General features: G+C 39.6%; 1 protein-coding gene across 1 annotated transcript in view; it reads left to right on the plus strand.

The window, feature by feature from the left end:
- Window positions 1–673: 673 nt before the first annotated feature.
- Window positions 674–22,799, plus strand: part of LOC126456882 (kelch-like protein 10) — a 138,656-nt gene continuing 116,530 nt past the window's right edge. The window contains exon 1 of the mRNA XM_050092709.1: window positions 674–1,330. Coding sequence (XP_049948666.1) covers window positions 674–1,330 — 657 coding nt within the window. The remainder of the gene's footprint in view (window positions 1,331–22,799) is intronic.

The raw sequence follows: 22,799 nt of genomic DNA on the forward strand, positions 1-22,799 counted from the left end.
TTTGAGATAGTTTGTGGACCCCACAAGCGATATTCTCTTTAAGCAGAATAAGGCTGAATCATGGGACATTCACAGAACACTTATACCGATTGCGTATAAACCAAATATATGCTCCTAATTGTAATGATAAGAACCCTGCAGTGTATCAGTGCAGGAAATACAGTGAGGCGAGGAACAAGTTCCTAGCATTTGTTATCAATAATAAAAATCCGGCAGATAGCGTCAAACAATCCCTTGCTGTATGAACCCAACATTAAAACTTACGCGGAGACAATCGAATTTATATGTAATGGACAGATAAGGATATAAAAGTTGATAATAAACTGTAAGGGACAGTAAAAGCGTTTCTACACCAAAATAAGTGGATACAGAATGAGCAAAGCCATTATTGTTACTCAGTGATGCCTGAATGGTGTCTAGTCAAAGTAAAAAAAAGAGACAAAGTTATAAATTATCTTTGACAATAAACAGCTGGTGGCGCACTACATCGTACATAGACGTTCCTGTTAAAAGTGCACTCCTCGGACGGACAAAACCTGCAGCGGTTTTCTATAAGCAGCAGCAGTGAACGGTGGAACGAGATATGAGCCGACTAACGGATTTTTCAGAGAACTTTCGCGAGGCTCGCATTCCGTTCCCCGAAGCATGGAACGAACTGCACCTGCAGGACGTCATGTGCGACGGAGTAATTCGCAGCAGTGACGGCTCTACTTTTCCCGTACACCGTATTATAGTGTGCTCGGCCGCAGAAAAAATTAGTCAGTTATTCATCAGAGAAACAGATTCTGGCGTCAAAGAAGTGGTCGAAGTTAGCTTTCCCGTACCGGCCAATATCGTGAAATTACTTTTGGAGTATATTTACACCGGTACATGTACGCTTACCGTGTCGAAAGCGAGAAGCCTTTTAAAAGTAGCCCATCAGTACGATGTGGAGGAACTCGTCCGCGATTGTTGCTGCTTCTTGAGAGAAGAAATGAGGGCGAAAAACTGCGTAGATACTCTGAAAGCTGCTGCCGACCTTCATCTCGTTTCGCTCGAACGTCAGGCACTGAGATTCATATGCTACAACTTCCTGGAAGTTGTAGAATCGGCCGCTGCCATATGGACGCTGGGTCCTGACACGATGTACGAGATTTTGTCTTCTGACCAGCTGAACGTCGGCCACGAGAAGGCGGTGCTAGACGCCGCCATACGCTGGGCGGAACACGACCCCGAGAACAGGGTCGCCCCTCTGCAGAACCTCATAACGCTGTGCCCTCGGTACGGACTGCTCGACCCGCAAGAGTTTGACGACATCGTTCTCAACAACGAATACCTGCGGCGAAGTGAAGTAAGTGATCCACACTGCGTTTCCTCTAGTTTTTGCACCTCCCCTGTTGTCTTACGGAGTTATCCTTTAGGACAATGGAGTAATCGTAAATAAACCGCTGTGGTGTCGACTGCAATATTTTTAGTCGGCTATCACCAGTGGTGCAAGCAACACTGCGGTTACAGTACACGTACGATGTCGACTCATGAGAAATCAAGACGACCAATCATGAGTGAAATGTTGACACCCAACGAGCATGTCATTCTACATTTTTTTCGCTTCGTAAATGAAGTTTGCGGGTATTTGGTTCACTCGTAGGAATTTAAATTTTGATAGTATACGTCGTGTGGCTAACGTTGTAAGTTGGAGGTAGGTCGGGAGGGATAACTGAGAAATATTTTGAGATTTTTGACTTTGACTGAAGGTAATTACTAGCTTCCTGGTAATTTCCAAGAATGATTGCCTATCGAAGTCGCGGGGTCCACACGATACATATCGTTTAGAATATTGCTGCGCGGTGTGGGATCCTTACCAGGTGAGATTGACGGAGGACATCGAAAGGGTGCAAAAAAGGGCAGCTCGTTTTGTATTATCACGTAATAGGGGAGAGTGTATGGCAGATATGATACGCGAGTTGGGATGGAAGTCATTAAAGCAAAGACGTTTTTCTTCGCGGCGAGATCTATTTAGGAAATTTCAGTTACCAACGTTCTCTTCCGAGTGCGAAAGTATTTTGTTGAGCCCAACCTACATACGTAGTAACGACCATCAAAATAAAATAAGAGAAATCAGAGTTCGAACAGAAAGGTTTAGGTGTTCGTTTTCCCCGCGCGCTGTTCGGGAGTGGAATGGTAGAGAGATAGTATGATTGTGGTTCGATGAACCCTCTGCCAAGCACTTAAATGTGAATTGCAGAGTAGTCATGTAGATGTAGATCGAACATGCGACTGTAAATCGATCATGCAACCCTGGCAACGGACGTTATGAGTATGTTTACGATCGTCACTACAGCAACGACAAAAAAGAAATGGTTCAAATGGCTCTGAGCACTATGGGACTCAACATCTATGGTCATCAGTCCCCTAGAACTTACAAGGGAACCTCCCCATCGTACCCCCCTCAGATTTAGTTATAACTCGGCACAGTGGATAGGCCTTGAAAAACTGAACACAAATCAATTGAGAAAACAGGAAGAAGTTGTGTGGAACAATGAAAAAATAAGCAAAATATACAAACTGAGTAGTCCACGGGAAGATAGGCAACATCAAGGGTAATGTGAGCTCAGGAGCGCCGTGGTCCCGTGGTTAGCGTGAGCAGCTACGGAACGAAAGGTCCTTGGTTCAAGTCTTACCTCGGGTGAAAGGTTTACTTTCTTTATTTTCGCAAAGTTATGATCTGTCCGTTCGTTCATTGACGTCCCTGTTCACTGTAATAAGTTTAGTGTCTGTGTTTTGCGACCGCACCGCACCGCAAAATTGCGATTAGTAGACAAAAGGACGTGCCTCTCCAATGGGAACCGAAAACATTTGATCGCAAGGTCATAGGTCAACCGATTCCTCCACAGGAAAACACGTCTGATATATTCTATACGACACTGGTGACGGCATGTGCGTCATATGACAGGAATATGTTGCCGACCCACCTAACTTGTACACTTCGCGAATGGGTAAAAAGATTCTTCTACCTTGCCCGCTTTAGGATATCTTGTGGATGTGATAATCACTTTCAAAAAAGTGATGAAAACAGAAGAGTTTGTCACATAAACTGAAAATAAAAAATTAAAGTTTTCACTCGAGGGAAGACTTGAACCAAGGACCTCTCGGTCCGCAGCTGCTCACGCTAACCACAGGACCACGACGCTCCTTATCTCAAGCTCTCCTAGTTGTTGCCTATCTTGTGCATGGACTACTCAGTTTGTATAATTTGGCCATTTTTTTATAGTACCACACAACTTCTTCCTGTTCTCTCGATTGATATATGTTCAGTTTTTCAAGGCCTATCTACTGTGGCAACTTATAACTAAATCTGAGGGGGGTGCGATGGGGAGGTTCCCTTGTTAGAACTACTTAAACCTAACTAACCTAAGGACATCACACAACACCCAGTCATCACGAGGCAGAGAAAATCCCTGACCCCGCCGGGAATCGAACCCGGGAACCCGGGCGCTGGAAGCGAGAACGCTACCGCAACGACAAAAGAAGAGCGTTACAAAAGTACTTGTAATTACAAAGGAGACGAGATACCTTACTCGTCGTCGGTGTTGTCATGTGAAAGTCCATGTGATGTGTATGCTACAGGAGCAATACCCTTTTTGCCTTAGCCTGGGTAAACTCTGCCAATATCATGCAGAAATATCGATAGACTGTCACATACTTTAACTTTTCCCTGCAAACGCAAGTTGTGGAAATAGAGGTACTGAAACAAGTATAGTTTGTGTCTTTGTCCTGGACGCCCTTCTCTTTTAAAGGAGGACTTCACAGATTGCCATAGCCGCTCGATGTTCTGCGTGTGCACACTGGGTTCATCCGAAGACACGAACTCTACAGAGTGGTTGACGAACTCGTGGTCGAATCCTTCTGCTTTGAGTGTCTTGCAGGACTGAAATCCGTCTGTAATGACTTTACTACCACGCAGTATGAAGTGCTTTATCAGACGCACTAAAGTGACCCTGTCTCTGGACAATATTGTTAAAACGAAACACTCCCGGGGTCTCTCGTTCTATTCCACCAAATACCCAAATATGATCGATTTCACTCTTTGAAGGTCGTTCTCTCTGGTTCTTCCTTCTTGTTATCTGAGATTCGTCCACTTCAACAACTTTACTCGGTCCACCAGTAGATTACACTGTCGTTCATCACTACCACATAACACACTTCTCTGCAAAACCCGAAACAGTCGGTAGTAGCAGATAAGTCAGTTTCCGACGTTCTTGCTTGCAAGGTTTAATCTCGAATCCAGCAAGATAGAAGAATTATGCTGGTCTGGATGGTTATTTTGGAAGAATCGGACAATGTATTCTTCCTGATACTCGTTCCTTTTCCGCACTGTCCACAATGAAAATGTAACGGTATTACAGCATTGAAACTCTTCTTACAAAGTTTTACAAACTTCGCACCACCACAGTCTACACAACCCCACCTTTCCTTGTCCGATAGCATTCCATATTTGCGACGAAAAGTGAAACAATTTTCTACGCTGGATAAGCATGAAATTAGATTTTTCCATGTGAGAGAATCCGCCGAGGAAACGTCAAGAACAGACATCCCACTCACTACCGATATAAATCGTCTGGGTTTCTCTAGCGACTCACAAATAATTCGAGGACGTATGTAATTTAGAGCAACTAAGGGTGTGGTGTCACCGCCAGACACCACACTTGCTAGGTGGTAGCCTTTAAATCGGCCGCGGTCCGTCAGTATACGTCGGACCCGCGTGTCGCCACTATTAGTGATTGCAGACCGAGCGCCGCCACACGGCAGGTCTAGAGAGACTTCCTAGCACTCGCCCCAGTTGTACAGCCGACTTTGCTAGCGATGGTTCACTGACAAATTACGCTCTCATTTGCCGAGACGATAGTTAGCATAGCCTTCAGCTACGTCATTTGCTACGACCTAGCAAGGCGCCATTACCAGTTACTATTGATGCTGTAAAACATGTACCGTCAAGAGCGATGTTCACCATTTATGGATTAAAGTTAAGTATTCCACAGCTACGTCCTTTTTTTTTGCTAGTCTCATTTCCTTGACCTGTTCCAGACCTCACGCCAGCCTGCGTGAGCTAAAACGCGTGCCTTTCAGCTTCCTCTCATAGTGGGTTGGCTGTCTTGCCAATCCACAACAAAGGGAACGACGGAAAACAGATAAAATTGACAATCACAAATAATTGATCATAACGTCCGCCACCAGAGTCGCATGATAGATTTACAATCGCACGTGCGATATGTATCGTGTGTACTCCGCAACTTAAGTAGGCAATCATTCTTGGAAATTACCTTGCTAAATACAATTAGTTATTTTCGGAATTTTAGACATAAGAGGCCTGAAATACAAAATCTGTTCTTCGATTCACTAACCTGTTGAGTCCAGCTGATTTCATAATAAGTTTACACATACCCCATATGTTCACATTTACCTCGTTAGGTAAGGGGTGAAAGGAAACTGCAATCTCAAAGTGTAGACTGGGTACGAATTTGCTAACAGGGGTAGCTGTAAACTAACTCTGTTCTACGACTTACAACCATTTCCCTGAATGATCTGGACAGTGTTTACAATTACCCAACTATACCGCAATCAAATTCCAAAATGAGCACTTTTAAAACAATTTATTAAACTTGTAAAATAATGAATTTTTGAAAGGAATTTATCAAATAACCTCAAAATAGACTGGATTGCCTTAGCAGTCTGCCACCTGCTTTACCTATCGTCCCATATCATATCCTTACATGTTACACTCGGAGACGTATTTGTACGAGCTGGCCGTTTCCACTGTGACTCACTGATATTACAGACGTAAGATGCTCTGTTTTCTCATTTTGTGAAGTGCAGAGTTTTACATTTATGAATATTTAAAGCAGGTTGCCAATCTTTGCACCACTTTGGAATCTTACTGAATATTTGTGAAGCTCCTTCAGGCAGTACGTCATTATAGATAACCGCATCATCTGCGAAAAGAATGAGCTTCCTATTAACACTGTCTGCGAAGTCGTTAATATAGAACATGAACAGCAAGGTTTTCAACACCCTTCCTTGGGTCACACGGGAAGTTACTTTTACATTTGTTTCTATCTCTCCATCCCCACTAAGAAATGCTCAATTCAGTCACAAATCTTGCTCGATGTCCGATGTGATCGTAGTTTTGATAGCGTATGTGTGGTACTGAGCCAAATGCATTACGAAAGTCAAGAAACACTTAATCCCTCAAGAAACACTGTATCTACCCGAATGCCTTCATCCTTGGCTTTCAGGATGTCGTGTGAGGAGAGAGCGAGTTGTATTTCAAATGATCGAAGTTTTCGGAAAACGTGCTGGTCGACATGGTAGAGGACATTCTGTTCGAGTTACATTATTACCTTTGAGCTCAGACTATATTCTAAGATTGTACAATAAATGAATGTAGTTTTTTGAATCACTTCTACTGTCCTTCTTGTAGACGGATACTACAAATTCCTTATGGTCACTCAGACTAGTTTCGACGTCCTCAATGAGGTCACGTTTTTTAACTGCTATTAGATCTGATATATTTCTGCCATGAGTAGGTTCCCGAGCTATGAACTCTAGTCAGGTTTCAGAGAAGATATTTGGTGACGTGTCGCAAGATATCTTGTGACGCCCACCACTAACAAAACTGTAATTATCTCAATCCGTTGCTGCATGATTATAATGACCTCCGAAGATTGCAGTGTGATTTGGGCGTTGATGTACTATTGAACTGAGGTTTGCTCTCCATCAGAGGGGGCGGAGGGCAGTGTAGTGGTCGATAGATGGGTTCAGTTATAATTTTATGCCCAACACTGATACTTAATCTTACACAAACAATCTTGCATGCAGCTTCAATCCCCATCTCCTTCAACTTCTATCTCGATGGATTTGAGTTTCTTGTCTACTGCCAGAAATACACCATCTCCTTTCCCCATTAGACCTAGCCTGTCTATGGAAAGCTTCGAGAAGTCTAAACCTCTCTGACGTCCCAAGGAAAAGACGTCCTTTGGAAGAGACAAATACAGGTGTCTAGGAGACAATATCGTATAAGTGACCCTCAACTAACGGGTGAGTCTTATCACATGCTGGTAAGATCAAGCGTCATTTGACGTATACACGCTGTATCGAAGACGGCATAGGCCGCGTACCGACTTTTGTGATTGTTCGAGATGCTAAGCTGCGGTAGCCATTTTTGCAGACCAGTCAAAGGAGGAGCTCTTTAACTGGTACATTCATTGCAATTTTGGAAGCTGTTGATACCTTTACTTTACTTTTATTTTTATTTTTTATTTTATTTTTTATTTTACTTTTATTTATTTATTTATTTATTTATTTATTTTTGGAAACGCGAATCTGCCAACTTTTGGAAAAAAAATTAACTCACAACATGCTTTGTAAATGGTAAGTTTGAAAACGAAGGAGTGAATGTCATGATGACATGATCATTTAAATGTAGTTATGTGGTTACAGAGGTCCTTGTTTTAAACGCGAAAATTACTCCCAAGTAGCAGCTTGGTGCGGAGTCTTTGCTGAAAATAGGTTACCAAAGAACTTTTTTCTCAAATATTAGTTGAAGTGACTGAACTGAGCTGACAATATTTGCAAATAGTTCTTTATGTCAGCAAAATGCAAAGTTTTGTTAACATTACTCATTTGACACTTACTTTTAACACATTTTAAAATTTGCAGGAGTAATTTCATTGCAGTTTCCAAATGACGATGATTACTGGACTGAACAATTCTATTTCATAGTAAAATAGGATGATGTTATTAAACTAGCTGGAAGAATAATCTATGGCATGTTATGCCCTCCTACACCTATGTTTCATGTGTCAGTGCAGACTACTTTCCTTGCATACATTGTCATTAGTCATGCCCCAAACTTCTGTACCATACTAAATTTGAGTCTCGATAATTTCAAACATAGTACCTCCATCAGCATTGAACTACATTTAACTCACTGTGCCTCTGTGCCAATAGCAATTCCGTTATCAAATTTGCCCTCAAACTGGGGAACTATCAAGAATGGGGTTCCACAAGGGTCAGTCTTAGGTCCTTTGTTGTTCTTATTATATATTAATGACTTGCCATTCTATATTCATGAAGAGGCAAAGTTAGTTCTCTTTGCTGATGATACAAGTATAGTAATCACACCTGACAAACAAGAATTAACTGATGAAATTGTCAATCCTGTCTTTCAGAAAATTACTAAGTGGTTCCTTGTAAACGGACTCTCACTGAATTTTGATAAGACACAGTACATACAGTTCCGTACAGTGAATGGTATGATGCCATTAATAAATATAGACCTTAATCAGAAGCATATAGCTAAGGTAGAATATTCCAAATTTTTAGGTGTGTCCATTGATGAGAGATTAAATTGGAAGAAACACATTGATGATCTGCTGAAACGTTTGAGTTCAGCTACTTATGCAATAAGGGTCATTGCAAATTTTGGTGATAAACATCTTAGTAAATTAGCTTACTACGCCTATTTTCACTCATTGCTTTCATATGGCATCATATTTTGGGGGAATTCATCACTGAGGAATAAAGTATTTATTGCACAAAAGCATGTAATCAGAATAATAGCTGGAGTCCACCCAAGATCATCCTGCAGACATTTATTTAAGGATCTAGGGATATTCACAGTAGCTTCTCAGTATATATACTCTCTTATGAAATTTGTTATTAACAACCAAACCCAATTCAAAAGTAATAGCAGTGTGCATAACTACAATACTAGGAGAAAGGATGATCTTCACTATTCAAGATTAAATCTAACTTTGGCACAGAAAGGGGTGAAATATACTGGCACTAAAGTCTTTGGTCACTTACCAAATAGTATCAAAAGTCTGACAGATAACCAACAAGTATTTAAGAAGAAATTAAAAGAATTTCTGAATGACAACTCCTTCTACTCCATAGAGGAATTTTTAGATATAAATTAAGAAAAAAAAAGAAAAAACAAAGCAAAAATATTAAAAAAATAAAAAAAATAAAAAAAAAATAAAGAAAAACAAAAAACACAAAAAATAGAGTTGTTATATTAACTTAAGTATGTTGTTAAATTAACCTAGTTATGTCATGTATTGGAAAATTCGACTCATTCCACATCATTACGAAATATCGTATTCATGATCCAAATTGCCGTGAATGTATCAATTACTGCAAAAATGGCTAAAGCAGTTTAGCATCTTGAACGATCACAAAAGTCGATAAGCGTCGTCTGTCGTCTTCGATACAGACATCACATGTGAATTTACCAGCGTGCAATAAGACTCATGGTCAACTACCGAGCAGACAGATAGATGTAGCTACGGGTGTAGCCATCACTTGGAACCCTGGACGACCGACAGATGTCCCTGCAATGATGCCGTGGTTTGTTTTTATGGTGGGAAACATTTTGGCCATTTAATTAAAACATCAGCTTAAGAAAAATGGTTAGGCCGTTCAGATTTCCTAAATTTGTTTTCTTCTATAGAATATTAATGCATGCAGTTTGAAATTCAAACGAAAAGCTCGCAACTCCAAGTGAACGCTGTTGGCAACTCAAAATGAACGCTGTTGCTGAGACGAAGGTGTTGGAATGCTATTCGTACAAAATCCGGTTTCCCGATTTAAATGAAACTGTGATGAATCAAATGGGGGCTAGCGTGCGGTATTGGACCCCCTATCAAAGTTTTGGTTTTGGTGACAGACTGATGTCTAGCCTAGCTCGAATTGAATCGGTCTATACAGAACGGTCGCGAATCAACATTTTTACTAAAATGAGTTGGAATTGTGTGATGAAGGGTAGGCAGATTAATACATAAAAGAAGGGAAGTTGTCAGCCTTCAAATCGCGTCACTGTCGTAGCTCGAAATCTTCACTCCATGTAGGCAGTTCATAGATCATTGGCTCGTGTCCTTTTTGCAGTGATGATATGTAACAGCCTGGTTAACAGTTCACCACAGAAGGTCCAAAAACTTTTACAGTAAAATTAATGAAGTTTCAGAACGCACTGAGAGGGAAAATACTCATAATGCCTGTGGCCTGAAGTTTGACTGAAAGCGAAATTTACCATTACCAAATATTCCTGTTCAGGACATCTTTTATTTGAAAAATATTTGACAAATATAATATGAAACGTAACGACTCAGACTTTTAAATGTACCATGACACTGGAGGCAAGAAAGGAGGATATTAAAGTTAGTCATTTGTATACTGTTATATGCAGAAATATATCCAAAAGAATGTGAATAAGCTTCACCTGTTCTCCAATGGGTGTGCCAGTTAGAACAAGAAAAGCACAATGATTCACTTTTGTTTTAAACTTGTATCAACTGGGACATAGAATAAGATGAAACTTTACTTCTCTATAAACAGCATGATTTTCTACGAAATGATAAAGATGGAACTTTGAAGAAGTTGGTGAGACATCACGACAGGACCGCTATACATGAAGATTATTCCATAATTATCAGAAAGGGCATCAATTCTCAGTGGAAGCTGTTGACGGTGTTCTATATTAGCATTTAAAAGTTGCTGATCTGCATATTTTAAAAAGTCTTGCCTCTCTGATTCAAACATGGAAAAATTTCCGAAGGGACATAAAATTTCTATTTCCTATTCTAAATGGATAAGTTTTTGAGTGTTAGGTACGTTATCCTGGGCAAGTGAAAATAGCGCAGCTAAGGATCCTGTACTTCTCAATGAGTTACCATATCCTGAAAAACAGGTGCAAGAAATTACAAGAATAGCTGATAGCATGGAAACACAAAATGATGATGATGATTATCAAGAAGATTAACTTGTTTTATTGTGTTTTGCTTTGGCATTGTTATAGGAAGTGCAGCTACACCCCAAAGTGTGGATAAAATAGTAATAGTCTCCTTTGAGGTAATAGTCTCCTTTGAGATTACAGTTCACCATATGTACTGATTTTGTAATAAAATCTACATGTTTTTCAAGTATAGCAGTCAATTATTATAACAAATAATTGTTCACTGAAAAAAGGTCATATGTCAGCAATTTTTAAATTCACTTTTATGCCAAAATAGAAATTCCAAACAAAAATATACAATGCTGTACAGTATTTTAAAGGTACTGTATAATATATATGCAAATGGAAAATGCTGTAGGAAGTTTTTGCCTTCCTTAAAGGTTTTCGTTTGTGACTCATGATCTTTTGGAAATGACTAATTTAATTATATGGTATGTTACAAGGTGATAGTTTTGGTTGTGAGTTAGCGAAGCCATTGAATGTGAATGATAAATAAAGGTTGTGGTAACAGACTGACATGTTGGCTTACCCAATGTTTATGTCCACACTATATATAGCTCAGTTTGCCATATTTGACAAACCTCTTGTCATAAAAACTAAAATTGCAAGTTAAATTCAGACAATCTACTTTATGTCATGTACATGTTTCAGGTGAGTATTTTGATGCATATCACATGAACTATGAAAAATGAAAGGGGATGGGAGCTACAACGTAAATTTTACCTTGAAAGGTTAATGCGCAAGAACGTAATGTAAATAGAAATATTAATGTATTTTGCAGTTTGTAATAAGGGGCATGTTTTGAGAATGTAGTTTTTATTTGTTTTGAGATCTGAGTGTGGGATCTGTAAACGAATTTCCAGCTGAAAGTAATTCAGATTCATTTCTAATCCAAATGCTTCTATGATGTTTTCTGTACCTACACTTACTTTCAAGCTAACTGGTTCTGGTGTACTCCAGTGTTGAATATTCTTCCTCTTGAGAAATTTGTTTCGATTGCTATGTTGTAATCTGTACTGATGCCTTGCACCTACAGCTTGAATAGTTATGTCATTGTAATACATACATACATACACAAATTAATCCTTGTTCCATAGATCATGAATACAACATTTCGTAATGATGTGGAACATGTCAATTTAATGTAAGTTTTCTTTGGGCAAAATAATTAATTTTGTTATTTACAGTTACTATTTCATACCTAAGAATTCATCTATTGAGTAGAAGGAGTTGTCATTCATAAATTCTTTTAATTTGCTTTTAAATGTCTGTCAGACTTTTAATACTATTTGGCAAATGACTAAAGATTTTTGTGGCGGCGTAATTCACCCCTTTCTGTGCCAAAGTGAGATTTAATCCAGAATCGTGAAGATCATCCTTTCCTGTAGTGCTGTAGCTATGCACTTCGCTGTTATTTTTGAATTGGGATAGGTTATTAATGACAAATTTCATAAGTGAATACATGTATTGCGAAGGTAGTATAAATATCGTAAGTTCCTTCAGTAAATGCACACAAGGTGATCTTCCGTGCCCTCCAGCTATTATTCTGATTACACGCTTTTGTGCAATTAATACTTTCTCACATAATGACGAATTGCCCCAAATGTGATGCCATATGAAAGCATTGAATGAAAATACGCATAGTAGGCTAATTTACTGATATGTTTATCACCAAAATTTGCAAAAACCCTAATAGCATAAGTAGCTGAACCTAACAGTTTCAGTATATCATCCATGTGTTTCTTCCAATTTAATTTCTTGTCAATGCACCCACCCAGAAATTTTGAGTATTCGGCCTTAGCAACAGACTTCTGTTCGTACTCTATATTTATCAATGGTGTTATGCCACTTACTGTACATAATTGTATAAACTGCCTTTTATCAAAATTTAGTGAGAGTCAGTTTGCAGAAAACATTTAATAATTGTCTGAAAGACATTATTTGCAATTTCCTCAGTTGATTCTTACTTGTTGGGTGTGATTATATCAGCAAAAAGAACTAGCTTTGCATCTTCATGAATGTAGAGTGGTAAGTCGTTAATACATATATTAATAACAATAAGGGACCCAAGATTGAACCCTGTGGGACACCATTCTTGGTACCTCCCCAGTTAGAGGACTCTGCTGGTTTTTGCAGACTATCTGCACTATTAATTTCAACCTTCTGCATTCTTCCAGTTAAGTATGAATTAAATCATTTGCGCACTGTCCCATTCATACCACAATACTTAAGCTCAACTAGAAGAATTTCAAGAAAACTTTCACATATCAAATGCTCATCATTTTGCGAGACTAACTAAAGCACTTGATACCAACTTCATCAAAACAATGGAGACTCTTCAAATGCAACATGTATAACAATAAAAATAATTATAGTTATTCTCATGACAACACATTAGTTGACTTCGCAAACTTACCTCAAACTGTTGCCTATAATCTAGACTATGGGCTATTCTACATGTCTATCTGCCAAACCCTATAACCAAACAATAATACTGGCTCAAAACTAAATTCGGCATTCTATTTGGATGCCACATGCCACAGAATAATTACATCAAAGTAAGTATTTAAGATGCAAATACAATAACATGGAGAGAACGTTCTAAGCTGTAATTTTAATAATACGGTTGTGTGTCTACATCTGTGGTTGAACTGTTACTGAAAAATTAAACAATTGTATCTGCGACTTTTGAAATACTAAACATCTTCACTGTATGCAACATAATTTAGTAAAATGACTTGTGGAAGACTAATTCAGATTTAGCTTTCATGGGAACATGTGGATTTCGTTTTCAGCACTAGTACTATGAAAGATCAGAGAAGACCAGCATTGTCAATACCAACATTCCAAAGTCCCCAAAAATCTGGGAGAAATACCCCAAATTTGGAGAGAAAAATTTCCTGATGCCCCATATAATAGGATATGTTTTTCCTGGTACTCATCTTGAATAAGTTATTGATTACATTATTTCATGCTCATAATATGCTTTTATCCTTCATAAATTTAAGTATTTAGAAGAAAAAACAGAAATTCAGGTACTTCTAAAGACCACACAAACCATTTTTATATGATGTGATGGTTTGCTCTATGCATGTGCTTAACAGCTTTCTTTCACATGCACTCAGCCATTGTTATGTTCAGTCTCACTTAAGTAATATCTGTACAGAAAGAGTATTTATCTATCCTGTTTATATAAGATTGGTTGAAATCTTCTCTATGAAACTTATTGTGAACTTAAGGTCTTGTAAATCATTACAGTCAACACCAGCAACAAACTTACCAACCATGAAATTATCGATGTGACAGCTATGATATATTGATAAATAGTAAAACCTTAAAATCCCCACCCACTCCCCACATAATGCCAATCCCCACAGAATTCGCAGCAGAATTGAAATGCCCCACAGTTTGTGGAATTCCCCACGAACTGGCCGAAGACTGTGAATGAGTAAATAGGTAGTTGGGCACTCTGAACTCGTGAAGGATCGTGGTAGTGTGACCATAGCGACATTTATCGGTTTGGTTGGCAGTTGAGGGTCCCTTATACTATGTTGTCTCCATACGTCTGTGAGACAAACTACCAATGTGTTCTTGACTTGTAACAGTGCGGTAGTCTGTAAATTCATAAAACGATTCATGTATAGCTGTGTCACATGTCGTACACCATTTGGCAGTGCTTATAGTGCGCCTTAGTACCTAACGTCTACAAGTCTATTCTTTCGAAATACAGTTAAATATCCCCCAAAATCTAACTGCTGTCTTTTTTGTGTTTTAACCAACTACCCGTGCCTAGTAGTATGCATGCTTCACTCTTTTTTAGGAGTTCTTCAATCTCTGGCTCTAGTTTGTTGCAAATGTTTCAGCAGTTCATTACTAGGATTTTAACTTTATGTGTAATTCAGATTTTTATGGTACAAAGCCTCAATCCTTCCCATATAACACTGGGGTGTATTGATGAATTCTCTTTCTACAATTGAATTTTTCTATTATATTTTTGTCTTTTCGGTGGTATATTTATAAACGTTATAGTTGTTCCAGAATAGTTACTGATTCTTGCCAATAAAGTTTATAATGAAAGCTGTTGTCAGTATGCCCTAATGTTAAAGGACTACCTAAAGTGGAACTGCCTGTCACAGCTGCAATAGCTCCGTTTTAAGAAAAGGCAGTCTTTCACATAGCTCAATGTTTCTGACCTCATATCCCCTATGTGTCATATAATGATATAATTTTGGGGGTACATTCAGTGCTATACATGGACACTCTCTCCAGAAGTATTGCGAAGACAGTTGGTAGCAAAGAAGAAATAAAAAAAAAAGTCATGCCCAAAGAGGCAGTTCTACTGCTTGAATAGGAAAAATGTAGCAAGCTTTAACCTTTTATTCCTTTCACCATGTTGTGGTAGTGCAAGCGACAGAAAGTTTTGTAAAGGTTTGAAATTATAATTAAAGTTAGTTGGAAGCGGCTAAGAGTTTCATTCTCAAGTACTAACTGAATATAGTGATTGTTCCAGAAAGAATTTCTCACTCTGGAGCGGAGTATCCACTGATATGAACCTTCCTGGCAGATTAAAACGGTGGGCCCCATCGAGAGTCGAACTCGAGACCTTTGCTTCTTTTTTTCCTCACAGTCCGACCATATGCTCACTATTTTTATCTACTTCAGCTATCTTCTGTTCTTAAGTGTTTTTTTTTCAGCTAGTAGATGAAAATGTAGAACATAATGTAATTAAAAGGAATATGGAAAGCGGGGGAAGAGGGGGGAGGGGGGGGGGAGGCGACATCCCATTACGTCTCTGAGCGAAACTCGTCGTCTTCACATGCATTGATAAGTTCGTGTCTTTTCGCTGTTTATCGTTTTCTGGTGTCTGTATTTTCCACCAGCAGTCTGCGAAACTTTAAACTTCTGCTTCTCAGGCTGCTTTGCCTTCAGTCCAGTGTATTTCCGTCGTTTTACTCTGTCGTTCTCCTTCCTGACCTTTTCTCAGCGGTCTTATGTAACTTTACGCTCTCCAGTTCGCTAGGGGTTCCATAACTGCATTTATGAGAAAGTTTGCGTATGACGTTGGGGTTCACTGAGGTCGATTGTGCTGTGTTTTTTAGGTACGTTCAGAAGTCCCCAGCACTACATTCCGTACTGGAGGGAATGCAAATACTGCTTCTCCTTTCTGCCAATTGTCGGCGTTTGTCTTCACATTTGACTAAAGGTCATCTCCCGACAATAACAGACTGTTGAAGGTGATGGTGTGTGGCGATGTACGTTGGATAAATGCCAAGGGGTTTCTAGCCGCTTTTCATATTTCAAGCATCGTTCTACATACAAATTGATGTTTGATGTTCATCAGTATCTCGCACATGACAAGCTGCACAGAGATGGGAGTCCATAAGATATATAGCTTGCAATCGGGAAGTCGTGAGGAGTTTCCTATTGACCATATAATACGACAAGGCCATCTCACTCGTTGGGAGGTACGAGTGATGGACACTTTTCTATATGGTGTTCCAATCGACCTCTCAGTACATACCATTTGTATTTGTTTTGTCGTGGGCCATGATCATATATTTGTATACTGCTCGGACTGTAGCTAGGTGTCTCTCGGCAAAGCCCATGCTGATGGAGCTGTATTCAGTCAAAAAATATTTGAGATTTTGGAGGTCATTTGGTCTGTAGTAAACGTCCACCGACGCTACAAGACTGGCTGGCACTACTTTGTTCAGTAAAAAGACGACGATACTAATCGGCGAATAAAAAATCCACCTTTTGTACGTGGAACTGAAAGCTCGTGTCTTCGTATATATGTCGGTGAGTTTCAGTTCGCCTACACCAGATGGAATAGTCAATGTAGAATATTTGACCTTGAAAAGGCTGCGGCTGGCAAAGTGGCCGGTAATCGGTTTGCTACCGTGAGAGTTACTGGAAGCACTCGTGCCGTATAATTTACTTTATATATAAGATAACGTTCACCAAGGCCATCCATTATAGTTCATCCAGGGATCAGAGCTTATGTTGATACATACAGGTGCATACTTTATTAAGTAATATTTGTAATTTACTGCAACCATGTGTCGAATGTCTCAAGTGAATTTCACTCCCGGCCACTTCATGGCCTTGATCTCCTTTATCTGTCCGTAATTGACGGCATTTGCATAGGAGCACCAGACGAACTTATGGCCCAGACTCATGACTCCCTGGAATTGTCTGTTCAAAGCACTTAACAATGGCTCGATGGCTATAGGAAAAAATCGTGCCATTGGCATCGGACAGCCTTGTCTAACTGATTTATTGATTGTTATCAGCTGCACCGTTCGGTTGTTTATCAGTATTGTAGATTACGAGTTTTTGCAAAAAGCATGTGATGATTGTCACGAAATTATGTGTGAAGTTCATTGCCTGTACGGTCTTCAGTAAATGCTATTGGTTTAAACCTGTCAAGGGCTTCTTCAACATCGAGCATAACCTTGGCGCATGCGATGCCAGAGGCATCCGCTATCGCTATTATGTTTCGATAATGACACAGGGTAGCATGAAAGTGGCGGTCTTTAAGACACTGGTTTATTCCAGGGCTGTGACTGTGCTCATTACTGGTTTCAGCCAGGCAGATATTATCTTAGCAAATACCTTGTGGTCACTGTTTAAAAGAGTTGATGGTAATGTAGTGCCAGTTTCCTCTTTGGCGTGTTAGGAACTTTCCTGGCATATATACGTTAGTTCTGGTTTCTGACTTTTAAATTTGCGGTAGAATTTCACCAATGCACCATCAGGTCCAGGTGATGTATCTCTGGGCCTTCCATCAGCATGTTGTCCACCCCTCCCTGAGATTGGTGGGATACTATATGCCTCCCCTCCCCTCCTTAACTGTCCCATAATTGTGGGTGCCCAGGACGGAATTAGAACCGCTTACATAGATTTTCATGGATGGTACATGGGAGACAGATGTCTCTGCCAATGGCTCTGAGACAACGGGGCTTAAGGTACCTGCTGTTCCTGTGGGGATCAAACTTGGACATCTCGGGACAAGAGTTCCATTTACATAGGTGCCCTGCCACCCCTCATCTGTGATGGTCTCAAAATGATGATTTACGGTGCGGAAAGAGATAATGCTCGTGACCCACTGGAGGCACAGGCGAGATGTTTCTGTGGGCAGTGTATGGAAGCCTGGGAGGCATAGCGGTGGGGATGGGTGATCTCATGTTATTACGTGAGCCCTGATGAGTTCACATCAAATGCATAACTTCATTTAGTTGTCATGGTTCGAGCTGACTGTGATGTTGTAGAAGCTCCTCTTGTCCTCCCAGTACTTGAGATATTTTATGCCTGCTCGAGTCGAAAATACGTGAGAGCCCAAATTAAAGAGTGTGTCTGTGATGACTGATTACAGTGTGCTGGTCCCAGGAGATAAAAGTACACACAGTGCCCACTACCATGCAGCGTCTTGGCTGGGCTTTAGCCATGTATGGGGATGGCTCTATAAATTGTGGAAAAGCATTTCAGAACTTCTCAGATATTGTCATCATCATGATCGTTTGGTTCATTTGGGCCTTGAAAGTTCTGAATAATTGTTCTGCTCCTGCATTTGATGTAGATTCAAAAGGACTGGTGGTATGACACCATGTCATTCATTTGTCAAAAGGAATAGAATTCACATGATGTGAACTTTGTTGGGAACTAACGAAGATCAATGAGTGACTCAGAGAATAAAAGACAAAAGGGACTCACTTATAATGTTGGAAATATAATTCGTAATGTGCACATTTGCAGAAGTATACAGGGTGATTCAAAAAGAATACCACAACTTTAGGAATTTAAAACTCTGCAACGACAAAAGGCAGAGCTAAGCACTATCTGTCGGCGAATTAAGGGAGCTATAAACTTTCATTTAGTTGTACATTTGTTCGCTTGAGGCGCCGTTGACTAGGCGTCAGCGTCAGTTGATGCTAAGATGGCGACCACTCAACAGAAAGCTTTTTATGTTATTGAGTACGGCAGAAGTGAATCGACGACAGTTGTTCAGCGTGCATTTCGAACGAAGTATGGTGTTAAACCTCCTGATAGGTGGTGTATTAAACGTTGGTATAAACAGTTTACAGAGAATGGGTGTTTGTGCAAAGGGAAAAGTTCTGGACGGCCGAGAACGAGTGATGAAAATGTAGCACGCATCCAGCAAGCATTTGTTCGCAGCCCAGGAAAATCGACTCGCAGAGCTAGCAGAGAGCTGCAAATTCCACAATCAACTGTATGGAGAGTCCTACGAAAAAGGTTAGTTATGAAAGCTGAACGTCAACTACTCGAGGCAATGGATCGGCCGCCAGGCAGCCCGTGACAGAGCACTTCATCACTGGCCTCCAAGAAGCCCTGATCTTACCCCCTGCGATTTTTTCTTATGGGGGTATGTTAAGGATATGTTTCGGCCACCTCTCCCAGCCACCATTGATGATTTGAAACGAGAAATAACAGCAGCTATCCAAACTGTTACGCCTGATATGCTACAGAGAGTGTGGAACGAGTTGGAGTATCGGGTTGATATTGCTCGAGTGTCTGGAGGGGGCCATATTGAACATCTCTGAACTTGTTTTTGAGTGAAAAAAAAACCTTTTTAAATACTCTTTGTAATGATGTATAACAGAAGGTTATATTATGTTTCTTTCATTAAATACACATTTTTAAAGTTGTGGTATTCTTTTTGAATCACCCTGTATATTGGAGTTACTTGACCGTCCACTAATACTAGGATCACAGAACATAAACAGTGCACTGTTTGAGATCGACCAGGTAATAAAATTAACCAGCATGTTGTATTTCGCTGAGGAGAAAAGTGACCATCCTTGCTTGTTCTGGAAGGCTATAGAAGTTCATAAACATGGCAATACCTTCAACTAAAAAAAAGAAAGCCTCAAGTTAAACAGATCCTGGATTCTCGCGCTGAACTGAACCACCGATGCAGATAGCACTGTGCGACTGTACCGTATCATAAATGGAATGAAAGGTTCTACATTTATTGTTTGTTGCTCTTGAGCCACCACATGCAACTGCATGAATTATAAATTAAAATAACGCTGAATACCGAAAGCTAGTGTTAATATTGTTCCGAGGGTTCTTGAATGTGTAATTGGTTTCTACCGCTTGGCCACACTAGTGCGCAGGGATCAACCAAACGCATTCGTCGCAATTACCCCTGCTAATTAGTAACTCAATAATCGATAATGAAACATGTCCGGAGAGTAATTTTATATGGCGTGAATAAAAAATTAAATAATGATCACGGTGCACTTGGTTTACTAGATTTAAATAAAAAATAGAGTTATTTTTTTTCTTTTCCACGCTGTATCAACGTAATGACAGTACGAAATTTTTAAAATAAAAGAAATCCAGAACAATATACTACATTAACTAACGTCTAAATTCTTGTAAAACTTCGGAAATAGTTCAAAGTTTTTCGAAAAAAAATATTTTAAAATTAAAGTTTCACATGTCTAACGAGTCGAAACTACAAGTTCAAATCACTCACAAGTTAATTACGGAAATGTATTTAGAATTCTATCTTATTCAGCTAGGTGAATTATTCTGAGTTCAGACTCCTTAAAATAATATAATCTGATTAATATTAGTTGACAGTTGACACTTCACACGTTGGAACTGGTTTCCTCCAATCGTAGCCACTCAATTTCACACACAAACTGCGACGGCTGGTCAGTTCACTTCGCATTCCTTGTGCGGCAATCTTTCTTGATGTGTGTGTATGGTTCTGGCACTTTTATTTCGTATTTTATCACACATGACAAGCACATTACAAACATACATGCATAAAGATGCTAACTAAAAATACACACATTTCATACACAGCACTAAAGTGGCGTACCAAATATTTCTTTAGAGGGGGCCAAGCAAGCCCATTTACTGACTTCGCCTTTCAGTAAAACCGTCACGAACACATGTATTCGATAGTGTGGAAAGGTGTATTAGGTAATCAGCGCTACGTTGTTCTACAGAGAGGAACAACTCATACCCAGTTTTATAGGTCGTGCTCTTGAAAACAATTTCATTGCTTTATTTTTAAAAAGCTATTATTTATCTGAGAAGACATTGGTCCTACTTTGTTTTGAGACCATTTACGAAAAGAAGTTCGTATTTAGCGTAGATGGCAATATCAATCGGCCAGAGAAAAACCTTTTGTTATTATTTCTATTTTACAAACACTGTGCATCACATCTTAACGAAAATAAAAAAAAACACAATTTCTTTGAGAAAGAAGAAGGCATGTATTTTTTTATTTAGACTAAAAATTTTACGTACATTTTCCAAATGCAGTTTTGTTTTCGACACTTCAGGAAACATATTCTTTCATGACATCCATAAGATTAATTTTTCCAGTCACGTCTTGAACGTGGAGCAGGGGTAAATGGGTGAGTCTCAACTGAGTCATTGTTGACCCGAGGCAAGTTTCAAGTCGTCTCAAGGCGCTGAGGATGCTGACGATACCGCAACTGTCAGAATTCGAATGATGAGGCGAATAACTTCCTGAAAGAGTTCTTTAACCATACCAGGTTCAGCAATAAGTTTTCTTCCAATAGAGGATACGTTAAATGTTTGTCTACCAGTCGTAATGGCTTGCAGCATTCCAAGCTGTGCATGAAGCCTGTCCAGGTTAAAGTCTGCTGCATGTACTCCAAGCAATTCTTTTAAACATCGTGTGGATGAAGGATGTGTCTGGAAGGACATAATAAGTATCTCTTCAAGATGTGATAGCCGCTTTAGATCCTGTTGGTTGAACCTTCGATCAATCTCATTCAGAAGGAGATCAAGAATTTTAACCAAATATTTTCTAAAATTTCGTTCTTAAGGCAATTCTTTGGGAGGAGACGGTGTTCCTCTGTGTTGCAATTTCGCTGGTATTTTTCTTGGGAGTGAGATATTTGAGTCTTTCATATTCAGGTTTTTAGAGTAATCTTTGGATTTCTCTAACGGCACATCAAATGCTTCCGTAATCCTAAGATTTGCAAGAGCTACTTTTAGAACCTCCACAGAATATTTCACTCCAGCTGCATTAAAATTTGGATTCTGTAGGGATCTGGCCAGTTCCTCTCACAGTCCAAACACTTCAGTTGCTACTGCTATACAAAAAATAGACTCAAACTTTTCGAAGCGCTTCGGATTTCGCATAGCCTCTCAGGACCGACCTTCTTTCGTCTCTCACTGAGCTCGGTACATTCAATATTTCGGCCACTGTTTTCTGGACCCACTCATAGCTTTCCCTGAAACGTGTCAAAGATCTGCTCTTACAGCCCATCGGATGGGACACACTGGAGTCATTGACGCCGGATGATAGCACAACATCTGCATAAACGTTTTTCATTTTTGTGGATTCTAGAATTATATTTGAGACGTCTTTCACAATTACCAGTATATCGTACAATGGATCACAACTTCTTAAAACTTCCTGTAGTGCCAGACCCAAACAAAGATTGCTGCACTGGATGTAACAACTCTTTTTGTCTGGACTTGAAGAACCGTTTCCTTCACACCTTTGTTCCGGTCAGACATATTATCTGCACTATCGAAACAGTGGGCGCGTAGAAACTCAATTTCTACTGACAGTGTTAGAAGGATGTCTTTAATGGTAAATGCCGGCGCTTCCGCCTTGGAGTCCTGAGGACTATACAGGGTGAGTCACCTAACCTTACCGCTGGATATATTTCGTAAACCACATCAAATACTGACGAATCGATTCCACAGACCGAACGTGAGGAGAGGGGCTTGTGTAATTGGTTAATACAAACCAAAAAAAATGCACGGAAGTATGTTTTTTAACACAAACCTACATTTTTTTAAATGCAACCCCGTTAGTTTTGTTAGCACATCTGAACATATAAACAAATACGTAATCAGAGCCGTTTGTTGCATTGTAAAATGTTAATTACATCTGGAGATATTGTAGCCTAAAGTTGACGCTTGAGTACCACTCCTCCGCTGTTCGATCGTGTGTATCGGAGAGCACCGAATTACGTAGGGATCCAACGGGAACGGTGATGGACCT

This window comes from Schistocerca serialis, chromosome 1 (assembly GCF_023864345.2).
Source record: "Schistocerca serialis cubense isolate TAMUIC-IGC-003099 chromosome 1, iqSchSeri2.2, whole genome shotgun sequence".
NCBI classification, from domain to species: Eukaryota; Metazoa; Arthropoda; class Insecta; order Orthoptera; family Acrididae; genus Schistocerca; species Schistocerca serialis.